Source organism: Neolamprologus multifasciatus, chromosome 22 (assembly GCF_963576455.1).
Source record: "Neolamprologus multifasciatus chromosome 22, fNeoMul1.2, whole genome shotgun sequence".
Taxonomy (NCBI): Eukaryota; Metazoa; Chordata; class Actinopteri; order Cichliformes; family Cichlidae; genus Neolamprologus; species Neolamprologus multifasciatus.
The window spans coordinates 2165765-2184767 of NC_140459.1; the positions used below are offsets into that span (position 1 = coordinate 2165765).

Here is a 19003-nt window from a genome sequence, read left to right on the forward strand (position 1 = left end):
GTGAACTGAACTTCAGATCTTGTTGGATGCTGTTAGTGCTCATAAATAACTCAGCGTTTCACACATCATGACGTGACAGGAAAACTGTGGCTCTCTTCTGGTTTGACTTCCTGGATATTTTCAGTTCAAAGCTGCCTGACTCAAAGAAACAGGCAGACAGTGACGGACGGTCAAATATCTTCTTAGCTTAAGATGTCGACACAAACTCAAGGTGTCCATGACTCCAGGGTGAAATACAGCAGAGGGACCCATGAGGATGGAAGAGGAAGAGAGCAAATCGAGGTGGAGATGTTAGACGATGGAGAGCAGAACGCTGCTGGTGGATTACAAGAAGCTGGTAAGTAGGAAAGAACTAAAAATACAAACTACAGATAATAAAAGGGAGGAAGAAGAAGGAGCTCCAGAGTCCCTCATTAGTGCTCCATGAATGGACTCTTTGTGTATTTTCTCTGTAGCTGAACACACCCAGAGAAAGCTTCCAGCTGTGGGCAGCAGCTGCTTCAGAGCGTTTGAAGTGACCCTGGGAGTGCTGTATCTGCTGATTCTGGCTGGAATCTCAACACGCTGTGAGCAACTTTATTTATCATGTTAGATTTGTGATTTTTAACATTTTAAGGGAAATTATTTGATGTTGTTGACCTGATTCTGTTTACTTCCTGTTCTCTCTTCATGTTACAGTTAGAAACAGTCACTCTGCAGAGTTTTCTTATATATGTTACACTACTGCTGAAATATGTTCACTACCTACAGGCTGGTTAAAAATGTGCTGGGGCCCAGCTAACCGATGGGATCTACACTAAATTAAATTAACTAAAGACAAGCTTGAGGCTATCGTGGCTCAAGAGTTGGGAGTTTGCCTATTTTGGACAGTCTTGGTCGTTGTGTCCTTGCAAGACACTTCCCTCTGGTGGTCAGAGGGCCCGGTGGCGCCAGTGTCCGGCAGCCTCGCCTCTGTCAGTGCGCCCCAGGGTGGCTGTGGCTACAATGTAGCTGTCATCACCAGTGTGTGAATGACTGGATGTGTAAAGCGCTTTGGGGTCCTTAGGGACTAGTAAAGCACTATACAATACAGGCCATTTACCATAACCCTTTAACATTAGTAGGGATGGGTATCGTTTAGGTTTTATCCGATACAGTACCAAACTGGTACTTTTGAAACGGTGCCGGTGCTTAAACGGTGCTCGAACCGGTGCTTTAAGAATGGAGAACACAAAATATGTCCAAAAACCTCTCATGTTCAGCTGTTTTTTTGTAAAAAGATAACAATGTTAGCCTTTTCTGCAGCTATAGGGGATTTATGGTATCACTCTTGGCTGGAAGCAGCTTAAACAATGGAAAAAACACAAACTTTGTCCAAAAACCTCTCATGTTTAGCTGTTTTCCACTTTTTCTTTGGTCATTTTAGCCTTTTTGGCCAGGGTGAAGGGAGTATCTGCCATCAAACAAGAAGACAGCTGCATGTAGCTATGATGGTGTTTGCTAGTTCACCTTACATGCATTAATGTAATAACGTGGTTAGCCTACTCAACGTAAATTACACACGAACAACATTAAGCTACTCACGCAGAGAAGAACGGCTGCTGCTGCATCATCATCCGTCATCATTTCTACTACAGGGCTAGGGGCCAGGACTGTCCTCTTCGGGTCTTTGGGGGATGTTGCTAACTCCGGGTCCGATAACAGGCACCACACCCGCAGTAGATGTGCACGGTGTGAGGTCTCGCAGCAAGCTATCGAATACGGCGCATTTCGCGGCTTTTAACAAAATGCTATACGTCACCAGGTGTTTCATCAGATTCGAGGTGTTACCTCCTTTGACAGTATCACAGTATCACCTTAAAGCACTTGTTGCAGCTGCTGAGTTTGAATCTTTTGCTGTGAAGTACAGCCAGACTTTGACCGCTTTGCTTTGGGCGTTTTTAATCTGTAGCTCTGCTCTAAAAGAACGTACGTACCTGGGCCCGCCTACTATCCTCGGAAACATAAAATGTTTGGCTAGAATCCAAAGCGTATGACATCTTAGGAAAAAAAAGCACCAAAATAAAGCCCCGAAATGTGCGCTGCATTTCGGTCTGGTTACTACCGTTTATGTCAGAACTGGTGCCATATTGGCACCGGATACCGGTACCCATCCCTAAACGTTAGTGGCTAACTACCAGCAGCTAAAGCTGAGGACACACTGGAAAGGATTCACTCGTCACGTATCACTTTGAATATCACAGCTGGCTCCAGTTTTATGTAACCTAATGTATTTAATACTAAATCATATGTCAGGCTTGATGTGCTCTCATATGTAGTCGCTTCGATCTCTGTCTCTACCTGGAAGTAGAGAAACATTACTCTTCAGTTCCCATCGTGCTGATTTTGAACATTATGGAATTTAAGTCATGTATTAAGTCATGTACTAACAGAGACTTGGAGGAGAGAGACCTAATATTTAATATTTCCACATTTCACTGTTTTACTCTTTGGTTCAGATGTGGATACTGTATTGTTCTTTCTTTGTGATTTTTTATGTTTTAGTCATTTTTTGCTGGTTTTTAGTTTGTTTTATGTCTTTTTGGAAGCTGACACAGTCTCTATGGAGATGGGTTTTTTTTGGGGGGTAACAGGAGGAGGGAAGCTGCAGAGAGGCGTGTAACACTGCAACTCTGCTTCCTGGTCCCAAATCTGGATAGCCATGGTCTGGGGCATTTACTAAATTTGTCTATATTTCTAGAAATGAGAGCTGCTCCATCCAAAGTGGAGTGGGAACAAGACCAGGTTTCCTCCAGAAGGTTTGCCAGTTTTTTATGAAGCCCACATTGTTTTTTCGACACCACTCAGACAGCCAGCAATTTAAGGAGAACATGCGGCTAAACATGTCCCTCCTGGTCTGATTGGGGAGGGGACCAGAGAAAACTACAGAGTCCAACATTGTTTTGGCAAAGTTACACACCAATTCAATATTGATTTTAGTGACCTCCGACTGGCGTAACCGGGTGTCATTACTGTCGACGTGAATTACAATTTTACTGAATTCATGTTTACCCTTCCCCAGCAGTTTTACATTTCCTCAATGTCGCCTGCTCTGGCCCCTGGAAGACAATTGACTATGGTTGTTTGTGTCTCTCGCTTCACATGTCTGAGAACAGAATCACCAATTACCAGAGTTTGACCCCTGCTGGTTGTTTTACTGAGTGGGGAAAAACCGTTAGACACAGAAAAGGCTGGTGGTGTACCTGGGTATTCTATTTAGGACTACACTTCCTCCTCACCGTCACCCAGCCATCTTGTTTCCCCAGCTGCTCGGGGCAGTCTGCCGTGGGACAGCTACTAGGGCCAACGGTACCTGTGGCTGCATCGGCTACATGGCCATGTCTAGCTACAGATTTTTCAAGGGTGTGAAGCCGAATCTCCAATTCAATGATCCTGGCCTCCAGAGCTGCAAATAGGCTACAGTTATTACAGGTATCATTACTGCTAAAGGAGGTTGAGGAGTAACTAAAATTCTGATATAATGAGCAGGAAAGTGCAGCAGGGACGGGTGAAGAGGCCATGCTGGTAGCGAGTTGGCTACGAGCTAAGCTACGCTAAAAAGTAAAGACACAGTGAGTGAATACTGTAAATATAATTAGCGTGTTATATATGTATGTATGTACGTATGTATATATCGGGCGATCGTGGCTCAAGAGTTGGGAGTTCGCCCTGTAATCGGAAGGTTGCCGGTTCGAGCCCCGGCTTGGACTGTCTCGGTCGTTGTGTCCTTGGGCAAGACACTTCACCCGTTGCCTACTGGTGGTGGTCAGAGGGCCCGGTGGTGCCAGTGTCCGGCAGCCTCGCTTTTGTCAGTGCACCCCAGGGTGCCTGTGACTACAATGTAGCTGCCATCACCAGTGTGTGAATGGGTGGATGACTGGATGTGTAAAGCGCTTTGGGGTCCTTAGGGACTAGTAAAGCGCTATATAAATACAGGCCATTTACCATAACAGGAACAGGAAGTGATACTCAGAGAGGGCGAACACCAAGTGAAGGACAACCCAGAGGAACCTTCCGTGGTTCTTGATTTAAGTGGTTGTAATTTTTTTTCCTATTCATTACACATGTCCCAAAATTTAGTACATGAAGAATAAACCAATTTCAGGAAAATAATGAATTTGAGATGTGTTAATTTAGCAGTTGCATGATTTTTAACTTGTAAAATGGTCAAAATCACACACTTGTTTGTTCTAGAGGTCATTCTGTGTTTGTGGTTAGAAACATCCACACTGCTTTCTAACAGGACCACAGACTCAGAATCCTCCTTCACTCCAGAAGGGCTCTTTCAGATGTGCTACACTGGGTGAGTGTAGCACAGTGCTGTGCCTCCTCAAAAACACCGGCGGCGCCATGAGCAGGCAGCCGCTGATTTTTTTTGTTTTGTTTTGTCTTTTTTCAAGACCGAGGCACGATGCGTACGACCTACAATAGACAATTTCTGATCAGAATCAGTGAAAACAGCACAATTTCCATGACTAATCTGCCGACAGAGAAACTTCGGAGTCTGGGTTTGTTAACTCCCCCACCGCCCACCGAGGCAGCGAGACGCTTTGCACGTAAACAAAAGCGAGGAAAGCGTGTTGGTGCTAGCGCTAGGCTAAAGGCTAACCTGTTCCGCCGGGCACTTCCATCCATCCCGCTCTCCAGCGTTTGCTCCCTGGACAGTTAAATCGATTATCTTTGGCTCCAGCATTCGACCCAGCACAAAGTTAAGAACTTTTGTGTTTTCATCCTCACGGAAACGTGGTTTCCTGAGGAGCTGAACAAGTTCTACGCATGGTTTGATGCACTGAACAACACACAAGCAAAGAAAGCCATGCCCACCACCACCGACCATACCATCTCTCTGCCTGCAGCTGACCTGAGGAGAACTTTCACCAAGGTCAACCCACGGAAAGTTGCTGGACCAGACAACATCCCAGGTTGCGTGCTGAGAGACTGTGCTGATGAGCTGGCCGATGTCTTCACAGACATTTTCAATTCATCGCTGAACCAGATGATCATCCCAGCATGCTTTAAGTCCACCACCATTATCCCGGTGCCAAAGAAATCCTCAGCATCCTGCCTGAATTTCATCGCCCTGACCCCCATCATCATGAAGTGCTTCGAGAGACTTGTCATGGCACATGTGAAAAGCAACCTCCCCTGCTCACTGGATCCACTGCAATTTGCATACTGGCTGAACAGGTCGACCGAGGATGCTATTTCCACTCCACTTCACCTCTCCCTGGCCCACCGGCACAAGAAAGACCCCTATGTCAGAATGGTGTTCATTGACTTGATCTCAGCATTCAGCACCATTATCCCCCAAAAACTGTTTGACAAACTCAGCAAGTTGGGATTGAGCACTTCTCTCGGCTACTGGATACTGGATTTCCTGTCAGAGAGGCATCAGTCCGTCCGTAATCGGCAACAACACAGGAGCTCCTCAGGGCGGTGTTCTCAGCCCACTGTTGTTCACGCTACTGACACACGATTGCACCGCCCTACACAGCTCGAACCAATCATCAAGTTTGATGATGACACAACCGTGGTTGGACTCATCAGCAGCAACACAACGTCAGCGTACAGAGATGAGGTTCAGCAGCTGGAGTTCTGGTGCAGCAAGAACAACCTGTCACTGAATGTGGACGAAACCAAGGAGATGATTGTCAACTTCAAGAAGACTCGCTCCACCCACACACCACTCAGCATCCACGGTTCCACGTAGAGACTGTTAACAGCATCAAGTTCCTGGGAGTTCACATCTCAGACGACCTCATCTGGACCACCAACACCACCTCCATCACCAAAAAGGGCCAGCAGCGCCTCCACTTCCTGAGATGCCTGAAACAGGCCAACCTCCCTCCTCCCACCCTCACCATGTTCTACAGGAGCACCATAGCGAGCTCCTGACCAGCTGCATCTCCGTGTGGTTCGGGAAACTGCAAAGTCGGCGACCTCAGCCAGCTACATCGGATCGTCAATGCAGCTGCCAAGATCACTGGAACGTCTCTCCCTCTGCTACAGGGCATCTTTCACAAACGCTGCATCAGTAAGGCCTCCTGCATCTTACTTGACCCCTCCTCCCATCCGGCAACCGCTATCGCAGTATTGGGGCCTGATACTCCAGACTGTGAGATAGCTTTTTCCTGCAAGCCATCAGATTCCTGAAATCACTCATACTGTAAACTCTCAATGGTGGCCAGCGCGGGCGGCCACTCAACGGGAGCAGGCAGCGACGTTGCGCCATCGGTGGGGAGAGCTGCAGGACCAGACAGAGCCCCACCTGGAGAGAATCAAGGATCTGGTGGCATTTAATCTGTTTTTAGACTCAATTGGTTTCTCTCAAAATGTAAAAGAACCCACCCACCACTTTAATCAAACTCTAGATCTTGTTTTAACATATGGCATAGAAACTGAACATTTAACAGTGTTTCCTGAAAAGCCTCTCCTCTCTGATCATTTCTTGATAACATTTACATTTACAATAATTGATTATGCAGCAGTGGAGAGTGGACTTTATCAAAGTAGATGTCTTTCTGAAAGCGCTGTAACTAAGTTTAAGAATATAATCCAGCCACTGTTATCATCGTCAATGCCCTGTACCAACATAGAGCAGAGCAGCTATCTGAACGCTACCCCAACAGAGGTCGATTATCTTGTTAATAATTTCACCTCCTCACTACGTACGACTCTGGATACTGTAGCTCCAGTGAAAACTAAGGTCTCTAATCAGAAGTACCTGACCCCGTGGTATAATTCTCAAACACGTACCCTAAAGCAGATGACTCGTAATCTGGAGAGTCATCTCCAGATTACGAGATGGAGATGACTCTCCATGGCGTGTCACAAATTTAGAGGAAATGGCGTGTCACAAATTTAGAGGATCATCATTTAGCCTGGAGAAATAGTTTGTTGCTTTATAAGAAAGCCCTCCGCAAAGCCAGAACAGCTTACTACTCATCACTGATTGAAGAACCCCAGGTTTCTCTTCAGCACTGTAGCCAGGCTGACAAACAGTCAGAGCTCTTTTGAGCCAACCATCCCTTTAACGTTAACTAGTGATGACTTCATGAACTTCTTCACAAATAAAATTTTTATCATTAGAGAAAAAATTACCAATAATCATCCCACAGATGTAATATTATCTACAGCTACTCTTAGTACCATTGATGTTAAGTTAGACTCTTTTTCTCCAATTGAGCTTTCTGAGTTATCTTCAATAATTACTTCCTCCTCTTCTTCTTTGGCTCTCGGAGGAGGCGGACGCACTTTTCTCCTCTCCCTTATCTTCCCTGCTTATGTCCTTGTCTAGTCTCGTGGGGTTTTTTTGTATTTTCCCTGGAACATTCTCTCACAGTCTGTTCTCTAAAACCTAAAAGAGGAATTATGGATTGGATCAACTGGTCCCTAAATGCAATTGACACCCCTTTCTCAACGAGAAGTTTGGGCTTGGGTGAGCCTGAGTGCTGAAGATATCTACCTATTCGGAACCATGGTAACAGGGTTCTGGCGGATCGGAGCTGGCTTGGCCCTGACTTATCGAAGAATTAAGAAAGCGGAACCGGCTGTTCAAACCCCCACAAGGCTGCCCGCTGGGATTGGAACGATGGGAGAGGCGTGAGTTTCTCAAAATGGGCTCATTGAGTCAGCACGGATAAGATCTTGGAGAGGCTACGGCTGCTGTGAATACTCAGAATAAGATCTCTGACTGCAGACTGGATTACATCTCGGAAGGGCTAGCCCGGAATAACATCTCTGGGCGCAAAATTGGATGACATCTCGGGGAGGCACACTGCCGTGAGTTCTCAGAAATCGGCTCCTTGAGCACAAGAAATGACAACATCACAGAAAGCAAGTATGGCGAAGCTCGCGGCTCTCCAATGGGACCAGTGTTGGACTGTAGAACTGCTTTGAAATTCATATGAGCTGTTCGCACTAAAGTAAAAAAATAACATCACTTATGCGGATACCCTCTCGGCGCCAGCTACAAGGCCGGAGCTGAACAAAACACCCTGATAACGACTGTGTTTAGTCTGTTCCTTCCCATTCCATGCAAGGCCACCTGGGTTGGCTGGAAGACTGTTTACTTAGCCTGGCAGGGCGAAGGACACTGTCTCAGCTGAACTATCGATACGCACACACATACATGTACTGATACTGATAAGCACTCACTGACGCATCACCCTCCCTACCCCGGATCCAACGCCACCTCCAACGCTTACCTCCCCTCTGATGTGGACTTCGGGTCAGTTGGAGGCGCAGTCGAAAGATTGCAGCGGTCCCAGATCAGATGTACACACTGGAACTCTTTCCCATGTTGCTAGTCTGTGTTTATTGTGCTATGGTGTGTTGATATCTGTGCATTCCTGTATTATCCTTTTGTGTTACACATTTCGATGTTTTTTTTCCTCGCTACCTAGCCTGACCTGTCTCCCCAATGTGATGTTTGTGTATTGTATGTACGGTCGGCAAGGTCTGTCATCTCGGTTGTGGGCAAAAGACCTGCAACTGACAAATAAAGGCTATCTCATCTCTGATCTCAAACCATCAACGTGTCTTTTAGACCCCATTCCCACAAAACTGCTCAAAGAAGTCCTGCCATTGATTAATTCTTCGATCTTATATATGATCAACCTATCTCTAATAATCGGCTATGTACCACAGGCCTTCAAGGTGGCTGCAGTTAAACCTTTACTCAAAAAGCCATCTCTAGACCCAGCAGTCTTAGCTAATTATAGGCCAATCTCCAACCTTCCTTTCATATCAAAAATCCTTGAAAGAGTAGTTGTCAAACAGCTAACAGATCATCTGCAGAGGAATGGTTTATTTGAAGAGTTTCAGTCAGGTTTCAGAGTTCATCACAGCACAGAAACAGCTTTAGTGAAGGTTACAAATGATCTTCTTATGGCCTCTGACAGTGGACTCATCTCTGTGCTTGTCCTTCTTGACCTTAGTGCAGCATTCGATACTGTTGACCATAATATCCTATTAGAGCGATTAGAACATGCTGTAGGTATTACAGGTATTGCACTGCAGTGGTTTGTATCATATCTATCTAATAGACTCCAATTTGTGCATGTAAATGGAGAGTCCTCTTCACACACTGAGGTTAATTATGGAGTTCCACAGGGTTCAGTGCTAGGACCAATTCTGTTTACATTATACATGCTTCCCCTAGGCAGCATCATTAGAAGACATAGCATACATTTTCACTGCTATGCAGATGACACCCAGCTCTATCTGTCCATGAAGCCAGATAACACACACCAATTAGTTAAACTGCAGGAATGTCTTAAAGACATAAAGACTTGGATGGCCACTAACTTTCTGCTTCTTAACTCAGATAAAACTGAGGTCATTGTACTCGGCGCTGAAAAGCTTAGAAATATGGTATCTAACCAGATTCTTACTCTGGATGGCATTACCTTGGCCTCCAGTAACACTGTGAGGAACCTTGGAGTCATTTTTGACCAGGATATGTCCTTCAACGCTCATATTAGACAAATATGTAAGACTGCGTTCTTCCATTTGCGCAACATCTCTAAAATTAGAAATATCCTGTCTCAGAGTGACGCTGAAAAACTAGTTCATGAATTTATTACTTCCAGGCTGGACAACTGTAATTCATTATTATCAGGATGTCCAAAAAACTCACTGAAAAGCCTTCAGCTAATTCAAAATGCTGCAGCAAGAGTACTGAGAGGGACTAGAAAGAAAGAGAGAGCATATTTCTCCTGTTTTGGCTTCCCTTCATTGGCTTCCTGTTAAATCCAGAATTGAATTCAAAATCCTGCTCCTCACATACAAGGTCTTAAATAATCAGGCCCCATCTTATCTTAATGACCTTGTAGTACCATATCACCCTATTAGAGCACTTCGCTCTCGCTCTTCAGGCCTAGTTGTTGTTCCTAGAGTATTTAAAAGTAGAATGGGAGGGAGAGCCTTCAGTTTTCAGGCCCCTCTTCTGTGGAACCAGCTTCCAGTTTGGATTCGGGAGACAGACACTATCTCTACTTTTAAGATTAGGCTTAAAACTTTCCTTTTTGCTAAAGCATATAGTTAGGGCTGGACCAGGTGACCCTGAATCCTCCCTTAGTTATGCTGCAATAGATGTAGGCTGCCGGGGGATTCCCATGATGCATTGAGTTTTTCCTTTCCAGTCACCTTTCTCGCTCTCTATGTATTAACAGACCTCTCTGTGTTGAATCATATCTGTTATTAACCTCTGTCTCTCTTCCACAGCATGTCTTTTATCCTGTCTTCCTTCTCTCACCCCAACCGGCCGCAGCAGATGGCCCCGCCCCTCCCTGAGCCTGGTTCTGCCGGAGGTTTCTTCCTGTTAAAAGGGAGTTTTTCCTTCCCACTGTCGCCAAAGTGCTTGCTCATAGGGGGTCATATGATTGTTGGGTTTTGCTCTGTATCTATGAAGCGCCTTGAGGCGACTTTTGTTGTGATTTGGCGCTATATAAATAAAATTGAATTGAATTGAATTGAAATTGAACTTTGACTGACTTGACTTTGTTAGCTGGGATCATCATCCTGTCCATATGCTGTAAGATGAGATACAACCTTTGAACTTCTCCTGCAAATGAATGTATGACTGATACTGAATCCCAGCAGCCAACAAACATGCAGCTTCACAACCAGAACGTGTCCTTCTGCCACAGCAAATACAGGAAGTACATGAAGCCAACACAGAAGGAGCAAAAACTGCAGTTCCTTTAATGACCACTGGAGGCTTATGCTGAAAGTGAGTCAGTCCCCACAGACTCCCATGTTAAAATGAGCACCTTTGCTGCATTAAAAACATGTTTCCATTCAGGACCAAATGAGTTTTGGTCTTTAAGGATAGTTTCCTCTTCATAAAAACTGCACGGTGGCATTTTAAATGGAATTCTCTGATCAATAATATGAGCTGCTGTGTGGTACAGCCTGACCAACACGTTGGTTTTGCTGACTGAGCTTCTAGTATTTCATGAGTCTGTTACTTAGCACTGATTAGCAGGTGTGTGTCTGTGTGCATGATTCCTGGCTCATATCTTGTGTGTGTTGTGGAGGTGGAGTGAATGTTCGGGGAAACCTTCAAACTCTTCACTCAACACGGTGATTCTGTGATTATATCAACAAAGCAGACAGGCAGCAGCATCTGCTGCAGACTGATGCAGGTGCAGTCACACTATGTTAGACAGTGGCCGTCTGTCATTGTGCGACTAGTTAGTTCACTTGGTGTATTAAACAGCTAGCTAACAAGCTAATGTTAGCTTCATTCATCTAAAGTGAGAATAAAAAAGTCCATCTGGGAAAGTGGAATGATTTGAAATTTGAAATTAATTTCCTGTTTTGTTGCATTTCTAACCAGATATTTTAGTGAGTTTGGAAAAAGAGCAGCTGCAGAAAGAATTGAAGCTGAAGGACAAGATGGAAGGTAAGAAACTATTAATACTTAATAAAGTTGGAGATGACTGTATTTGAAAGTGGGTTAATTTTATGTTTTAAATCAGGTTCTTGTGTAAAGATAATCTGATAAAAAGAAACAAAACAAGTTACAGCTGCTGACCTCCCAAACTAACATAATCAGGAGAAAACTGTTCAAAGTCAAAGGCAGCTCAGCCCTACAAACTATCAGGTTATGTTGTCCACGGTGAGGTGGAAGCTTCAGGACCCAAATGCAGAACATGATGGACAAATGTTAAACATAAAGTGTGTTTATTCCAGTAAAGTACAGATGGTCCGGAAACAAGAAGCATTAAAGTCCATAAGAAAGAAAACAGACAAAAAGAGTAGGAACAGCACAGCTAGTGAGACGACTGGACAAAGGGCGAGGGAAACAATGGGAATGAATACTAGTGATGGGAATTCCGTCTCTTTTTAGAGAACCGGCTCTTTTGGCTCCCAACCCTCTCTTTAGGTTGTTTTGTTGGTTTAATTAATTAATTATTAACAACAATGTAAAATTATGCACAAAATGAATTACTAATTTAAAAAAATATTTATTTATGTATGTTTATTATAGGCAGCTCAGCCTATAATTATAAAATACAAAAACCAACTATTTACAATTCCAGTTTTAACGATTTAAGTTTTCAGCTTTTACCTTTTAAACAAATTTAAAGTGAAACAACAACAAAAAACCCCACAACACAACAAAATATAAATTAACATGCAAAACAAAAAGAAGATGCACGTTCTCTGTCATATAGGCCCGGGATGATGTTTTGGGAGAGTGTTTTCCTGCTTGGAATTGCATACATAGGATTCAGTGCATGAATAAACTTTCTGAAAGTGCAATCATTTTTGCCAGCTCTTTATCAATTGAGTTCTGTCTTGCTGGGGTCACAGACTTCTGCAAAAACTGTTTAACAGAGCTCTGCGTTGGTTTAGGCGGTGGACAGTTCTCAGGTGCCTGTGCAGGTTGTTTGTGGTGCCGGCTCTATATGATATCCTTTTCTTGCAGACTCTACACTCTGCCTTTTAATGCAAAATCAGTTTCACCCCGGTTCTTTTTATTCCTCAGGCATCCAGAGACGGCACCAGAACTCAGTAGTCATTTCACAAAACCTTTATTCATCTTTATTCGTCTTCATTTAAGCATGCATCTTCTAGAAGGGAAGACGTGCAAGGCCAGTGTCCCTCTGCAGATCTTCACTCCTTTGTCTGTTACAGCCAGCTTTATAGAAGTGACCCCATCATAAAACCCCCACGGTGTGCTGCAAACTCTGTGTCTGTGTGTATGCACGAGCACGTGAGTGCCTGTGTGTGCGCGTACCCGTGTGTACGTGAGTGAGTGTGCATGTAGGTGTGGGTGTGTCGTAACAGTCAAAGCACTTTGTGTCTGTGTGTCTGTATACGTGACTTCCAGGGGGTCATAAAAGTAATCTCACTCAAGCTACACCAAATTCCTCTACACAACATAGAAAACACAGTTAACATGTTACAAACACTGAGACTCCCACTCTGCATCCACTGGGCCATTGGCCTCTTGTTGTCTTACATTTACAGATAAGGTGGAGGGTCTCCTACAAACCTACTTCTAAGTTTATAACAATTATGAGTTTTATTAAAGGTACAAGCATCAGCATCAGCAACCCCCAACTGTAGCTTCCTGTCTCCTTCTATGGCAGCAGAACCCAGTGTCCATAAATTCCTTTCCTTCTAAACAATTACACTCTCAGGCTACAGCTAAGCCAAACTAAAACACAGACCAATCCTTCCTTATTCCTCTGATCTGAACAAATTTAACACATCATATTATAATAATTATTTTCTTGTCCTCACACTTTGTACTGTCAATGAAATATAAATGGTTCCAGATTGTGCTTCTTTTCTTGATGTCACTCATTTTCATTACTACACCTTTCTATTGTGATGATGTTGTCTATTGTTGTTGTCCCTGGCTCACTTTCTCTCTCTCTCCCTCCCGCTCTGTTCCTGTGCTGCTGCGAGTGCAACTACCGCCCCTCCCCCCTCTGCTCAGTGCAAACACAAGGCTCGCGTGCGGAATGAAGCAAAAAAGAGATGAAACAGGAGGGGAACACAGCTGAACCTAATCACAGAAAAACAGACAAAGAAAGTAAACTAAATACCAAACACAGCAGACGCAGGTTAAACAAAGGTTAAACAGAAAGTAATCAAACAAAGGCAAAATCAGGGACTGTAGGGCCAAACATCGCTAATCGAAGATCAAGAAGATGAGTGACAGGTGCTTTGACCTGTACAAAGTAAGTGTTCATTAATCTTTTGCTTGAAATTAAAAATTTAATCTTTATTATTCTAATTTCAATAACATTGATCCAACATTTGCCTCAAGCTCAAGTTTCCATATTCTCACACGACCTGATTCACACCGATACACAGTCAAAACACTGTTTGCCTCTGTCCCATCTCATCACACCTGAGCACCACTGAACCTGGATTAAAAGGTTATGGCGACAGTGGCAAGTAGGGCTACTACTCCCTCTAGTGCTGAGAAATTACAATAGCACCAAAAACATAAAATGGCTCCAACACTGACAGAAACTTTACACAAAAGGGCAGAACACTGACAATATAATATATAAAAATAAATAAAAAATAACAAAACTCATACATGAAGAGAAGAAAATAACAAGAATAACAAACTTACATAAAGAAAAATAGAAAAGGCCAAAAAAATCTAAATCACAGGACCATAACACAACCTGCTTCAAAGTGAAACAGTGAGAGCTTGTGATGGACCGAGCAGTGAAGGAAAGTCAGGCACAGGTTAGAGTAAAAAAAACAACAACTACAAAAAAAATTTGGTCAAAGTATACAAAAAAGTCTAAATCTTGGGCCCATAAAAGATGTCAGAGTAACAGAAGTCTACTCAAAACCTGATAACAACCAACACTGCTAACTCAAAAAAGTGACCTACCTAAACAAGACAAAGGGGAAACTTAAATATCAGCCCACAAAAACACAAAAAGGTGTAAAACACACAAAAACCTAACTGAAACTAACATAACAAATTCCATTTCCTCCCCATGATTCAGAAAACATAAAACATAAAAAAACATCCAAAAATAAAATGTGTTAATGACATTAACATCACAATAGCTCCACCTAGTGGTGAAACACTAGCATTTCAACAGCTGTTACACTGATGTTTGGTAGATATTAACTGCAGCCATTACAGAGCTGCACAGGTGTGGCAGGTTGGAACAAGGAAAAGCTGAATGACTCCTCTGCAGACGGCGGCCATCTTGGCTCTTTATGTAATCATTAGGCTGCATGTTGGTGCACCAATCACAGCAGAGTACCTGCACATGCCCATTATCATCCTCTCATTCAGTCACAGCTGAGGCACAGCATGCAGAGCTTTGCATGAAGGACAGAAAAACACAGCAGTTACACAAAATGACACAAATATGACGACAGTCATAACAACAGGTCAAAGTTCAGTCTGTTACTGTATCATAGACACTTATGCTGTGTGTGCTGTATGAGATGCTGCAGTCAGTCAGTGTGAGTCTTCAGCAGTCTGAGCTACAAAGATGGGATCTTGGCTGCAAATGAATGTATGACTGATACTGAATCCCAGCAGCCAACAAACATGCAGCTTCACAACCAGAACGTGTCCTTCTGCCACAGCAAATACAGGAAGTACCTGATCACATGGAAACACCTTTGATATGAGGAAGTGTTGAAGCCTCAGAGCAGCTTTGTCTGAATGTAAAAAGACATATTTTCAGTGAGAACAGGCACATGTCACATGAGTCAGAATCTATTCTTTCAAAGCATATAGATAACATCTCTGACTACAGGTGTAGAAATGATGTTTGATTCTTCACCTTCTTCCTCCACACTGAAGAACAATTATTCTGAATCTTGTCAGTGGTTTTTGTTCACAGTTGATACGTATTTAGCTCATCAGATTTCCTGTAGTTCTAACACCTCCACCCACAGGACATGTTAAAGAACAATGGCTGCAAGTTTCTGACTCTTATTGATATTTGACAAAGCAGAGGAAGAAGATTATTTCTGTTCAATGTTTCACTCATTTTATTTTATTTTATTTTGATTTCACTGAAATATTTCAGTTGGTTGGAGTAACAGTCAGTTACAGAGCCGTTATGATGAACTGAGTAAAAACCACAGTCAGCTACAGGAAGAAGTGAAGAAGATGATAGAAGGTAATAAAGTTTGAATAACTAATAGAAAACATCAGTGTTACACAGTGATAACCTGATTGTGTCTTTGTTTTGAATCCTAAATGTTTGATGCTGTGTAACAGTTTCTCTGTATAAATGTAAGTTTCAATTAATTATGAATAAGAGAGAAAACCTGAGTTTAAATGAAGTATTTACAGGGAAAATGACAGGGACCAAAGATTAATGTGATACAACATGACACAAAGTCTGTCTTTAAAACATGTGTTTGACTTTAAGGGAAGTGTGATGAAGGATGGACGAGATTTGGAAGCAGCTGTTACTTTAAATCCAGTGAGAGTAAAACTTGGTCTGACAGCAGGAGAGACTGTCAGGATAAAGGAGCTGATCTGGTGATGATAAACAGCAAAGAGGAACAGGTGGGTGTGTTTGTTCATGTCTGTGTGATCTTTGATGGAGCTGACAGTCATCTGTTACTTGTGTTTTTGACCTGCTGTCAGTCTGTGACCTGCTTCCTGTTTCCACTCTGATGAATTTCTATCTGATTTCTGCACAATGGAAGAAAAGTTTCATCACATTTATTCTTCCTTCAGACATATTCACAAGATGATGTCACTATAACAGAAGTGCTGAATTATGACTGGAGACAATATTTGTGTCTCTTCTCAAACAGAAATTTGTCAGTAAATTCAGGGGATACTCTTGGATTGGTCTGAGATCCAAACAGACATCAGGAGGATATGAATGGGAATGGGTGGACGGAGCACCGCTGACAGTAACGTGAGACATTAGTTTGTTTCTATTCCAGAGTTATTATTTAGAAGTGAAACATTGATGTTTTGGAAGATAGATCAGCAATACATGAGTTGAGCTATTTTCCAACAGCCCCACAAACTGAATGTAAAGAAAAGCAGAAATCCTCCTTTGAATGAACAGCTGTGCTTGAACTCTCTTCATCTGCAGTCTGTGATGACGTTCAGTTACAACAAGTCAGTTTGAAGAAATCAGGATTGAAACATGTTCAAAGCAGCGACCGACACATTTCACTTTGTTCAATTTGTCTTCATGTTTTTTGTGCTGTAATGTTTCTTTTCTCACAGAACAAAAACTGTTTCAGAGAATTCCTGTCTCTTCTTCTTTGGTGTTTGTAAAACTTCAGAACATATGAAGGAAGAAGCTTCAGTAAATATGACCTGATAGACACACATTTCAAAGTGATGTCTGTAAACAGCTGACAAAACAGTTTCAAACAGCAGAAAGTCAGCTCTGACTTCTTTTTATTCTCCATTTTTACAGCAGGAAGATTTCATATTCATCAAAGCTTGAAAGCTGTTTTAGTGTGCATGATGATTCTCAGAGAAAAGTCTAAAGGAGGGAAAGTGGGCGAGAAACCTGGGAAAGAAATACAGGAAATATTGGAAATATTCCAAAAGAGACTCATATTTATATGAATGTGACAATAGTTATGAGTTTAGTCCAGTTTCATATCAGATTTGATCTCTCTGACAGGTTCTGGGGAACAGGATGGTCAAATCCTTATTCTGGTTCCTGTGGAATCTGCTGTGACGATGATGGGAGATGGACAGGGTCATATTATTCTGATTTAATGACCTTCATCTGTGAGAAATGAGTTTGGTGCTTTGATGTAAATGTTTGAATAATCCAACCAAAGACACCTCACTATGAAATGTCCTGCATGAGCCTCAGACTCAGCTTACAGTTTTTACTTGTTCATTCTGCATCATATATTGATTACATATATTGTCCCTCTGTGCTCTGTGCTGTACAGTAAGGTTGGAAGTCATCCACACAAAACCTTGAAGTACTTCATTACTCTGTAGTTCCAGCAAATTGTTCTAATAAAAGTCAAAGTGCAGCTTGTCTTTACTTTGGTTTACTTGGTTTATTCATCAGTCTGTTGGTCCTAAAACTTCAGTAAATGTCTTCTTCAGTTTCTCTCAAACAGCTGAAAGTAGCTGCTTCTTACTTTTAGCTACAAATCAGGAACCAAGAGACTGAAACCAGCACAAATTTAGTTTGTCAAACTTACAACGTGTGAATAAGTGAAGATGAATCCGTTTAAAACAGCTTTCCTTCTTCTTCTTCACTTACATCAAAACACAACTTTACCTTCCTGCTTAGTTTGCAGCGAGCTGCCTGCACAGCGTTAACACACTGAAGGTCAAAGTTCATTTCAGCATGACAGAAAGGAAAAGTCCAGAAACAACAACCCTCACAGTGGACACGGTTAAAGTCTGTTGATGACTCTGAACATGACTCGGGTCTTTTTGTAATGTGGGCCTTAGTCGTCTTTCATGAATCAGACAGTTTCAGAGCCAGTTTCCATGTGACACACTTCCTGTTTTGGACCCTTTGCCTGCAGCCTGTATGTGTCCACATGTGATTGGTGCAAAGCTTTTAACTAATGACCACAGACCCTGGTTTTGTTTCACTTCAGATGATTTTCAGCATTTCATTGAATTCTAACTGCATCAAAGACATTTCAGTGTTTCAATTCATCAAACTGACTTCAGATCTGGTTGCATGCTGTGAGTTTCTCTGCTGGTAAACTCGAAATAACTGAAGTTAACACTGACGCCATATTTCCTGCATCAGAAACATTCGCTCATTACTAACAATATATATTGTGTGATGACAGCAGCTTCTGAGAAAGCTATTTTTATGTTGCTGCTGCTGAGTTAAAGCTCAGTGTCTGTGCATTATGACAAACATTTCAAATACAGCACATTTGTGTCTTTGCTTGTATTGGTGTACAAGTATCTATGTATTAATGCATGTAATGGAAAAGTTTTCCAAAATAAATGTAGAAAAGTATTTAAGCTGTCTGTGTTTGTGCTTTATTCTGCTGTTCGTTTCCGACTCGTTCACATTTGTCATCAATTAAAACTGCATTTAAAAGTTTTGCATTTGAAGTGAACTGAACTTCAGATCTTGTTGGATGCTGTTAGTGCTCATAAATAACTCAGCGTTTCACACATCATGACGTGACAGGAAAACTGTGGCTCTCTTCTGGTTTGACTTCCTGGATATTTTCAGTTCAAAGCTGCCTGACTCAAAGAAACAGGCAGACAGTGACGGACGGTCAAATATCTTCTTAGCTTAAGATGTCGACACAAACTCAAGGTGCCCATGACTCCAGGGTGAAATACAGCAGAGGGACCCATGAGGATGGAAGAGGAAGAGAGCAAATCGAGGTGGAGATGTTAGACGATGGAGAGCAGAACCCTGCTGGTGGATTACAAGAAGCTGGTAAGTAGGAAAGAACTAAAAATACAAACTACAGATAATAAAAGGGAGGAAGAAGAAGGAGCTCCAGAGTCCCTCATTAGTGCTCCATGAATGGACTCTTTGTG

At 42.6% G+C, this 19003-nt stretch overlaps 3 protein-coding genes and 1 pseudogene across 3 annotated transcripts in view; 3 read left to right on the plus strand and 1 right to left on the minus strand.

The window, feature by feature from the left end:
* Positions 1-16: 16 nt before the first annotated feature.
* LOC146492545 (uncharacterized) lies at positions 17-14216 on the plus strand. Its single transcript, XM_085149266.1, has 3 exons — positions 17-337; positions 456-566; positions 11363-14216. Exons 1-3 carry the CDS (start codon positions 193-195, stop codon positions 11473-11475), a joined length of 369 nt encoding a protein of 122 aa, XP_085005392.1. The 5' UTR covers positions 17-192; the 3' UTR covers positions 11476-14216.
* Positions 2288-3612, minus strand: LOC146492546 (uncharacterized; annotated as a pseudogene).
* Positions 10529-17516, plus strand: LOC146492547 (CD209 antigen-like protein A). The gene is made up of 5 exons (XM_085149265.1): positions 10529-10555; positions 15561-15653; positions 15909-16048; positions 16303-16409; positions 17139-17516. Exons 2-5 carry the CDS (start codon positions 15644-15646, stop codon positions 17257-17259), a joined length of 378 nt encoding a protein of 125 aa, XP_085005391.1. The 5' UTR covers positions 10529-10555; positions 15561-15643; the 3' UTR covers positions 17260-17516.
* Positions 17517-17634: 118 nt separating this feature from the next.
* LOC146492548 (CD209 antigen-like protein C) overlaps positions 17635-19003 on the plus strand; it is a 48598-nt gene continuing 47229 nt past the window's right edge. The window contains exon 1 of the mRNA XM_085149218.1: positions 17635-18899. Within this exon, the coding sequence (XP_085005344.1) occupies positions 18755-18899 (145 nt within the window). The 5' untranslated portion in view covers positions 17635-18754. The remainder of the gene's footprint in view (positions 18900-19003) is intronic.

Bases quoted from the DNA above. Each gene is read 5' to 3' on its own strand.
- LOC146492545 (XM_085149266.1), top strand. From the start codon at position 193: ATGTCGACACAAACTCAAGGTGTCCATGACTCCAGGGTGAAATACAGC. The intron at 338-455 runs GTAAGTAGGAAA...TTTTCTCTGTAG, and splicing joins TGGTGGATTACAAGAAGCTG to CTGAACACACCCAGAGAAAG. The intron at 567-11,362 runs GTGAGCAACTTT...ATTTCTAACCAG, and splicing joins GGCTGGAATCTCAACACGCT to ATATTTTAGTGAGTTTGGAA.
- LOC146492547 (XM_085149265.1), top strand. The intron at 16,049-16,302 runs GTGGGTGTGTTT...CTTCTCAAACAG, and splicing joins TAAACAGCAAAGAGGAACAG to AAATTTGTCAGTAAATTCAG. The intron at 16,410-17,138 runs GTGAGACATTAG...TCTCTCTGACAG, and splicing joins GGAGCACCGCTGACAGTAAC to GTTCTGGGGAACAGGATGGT.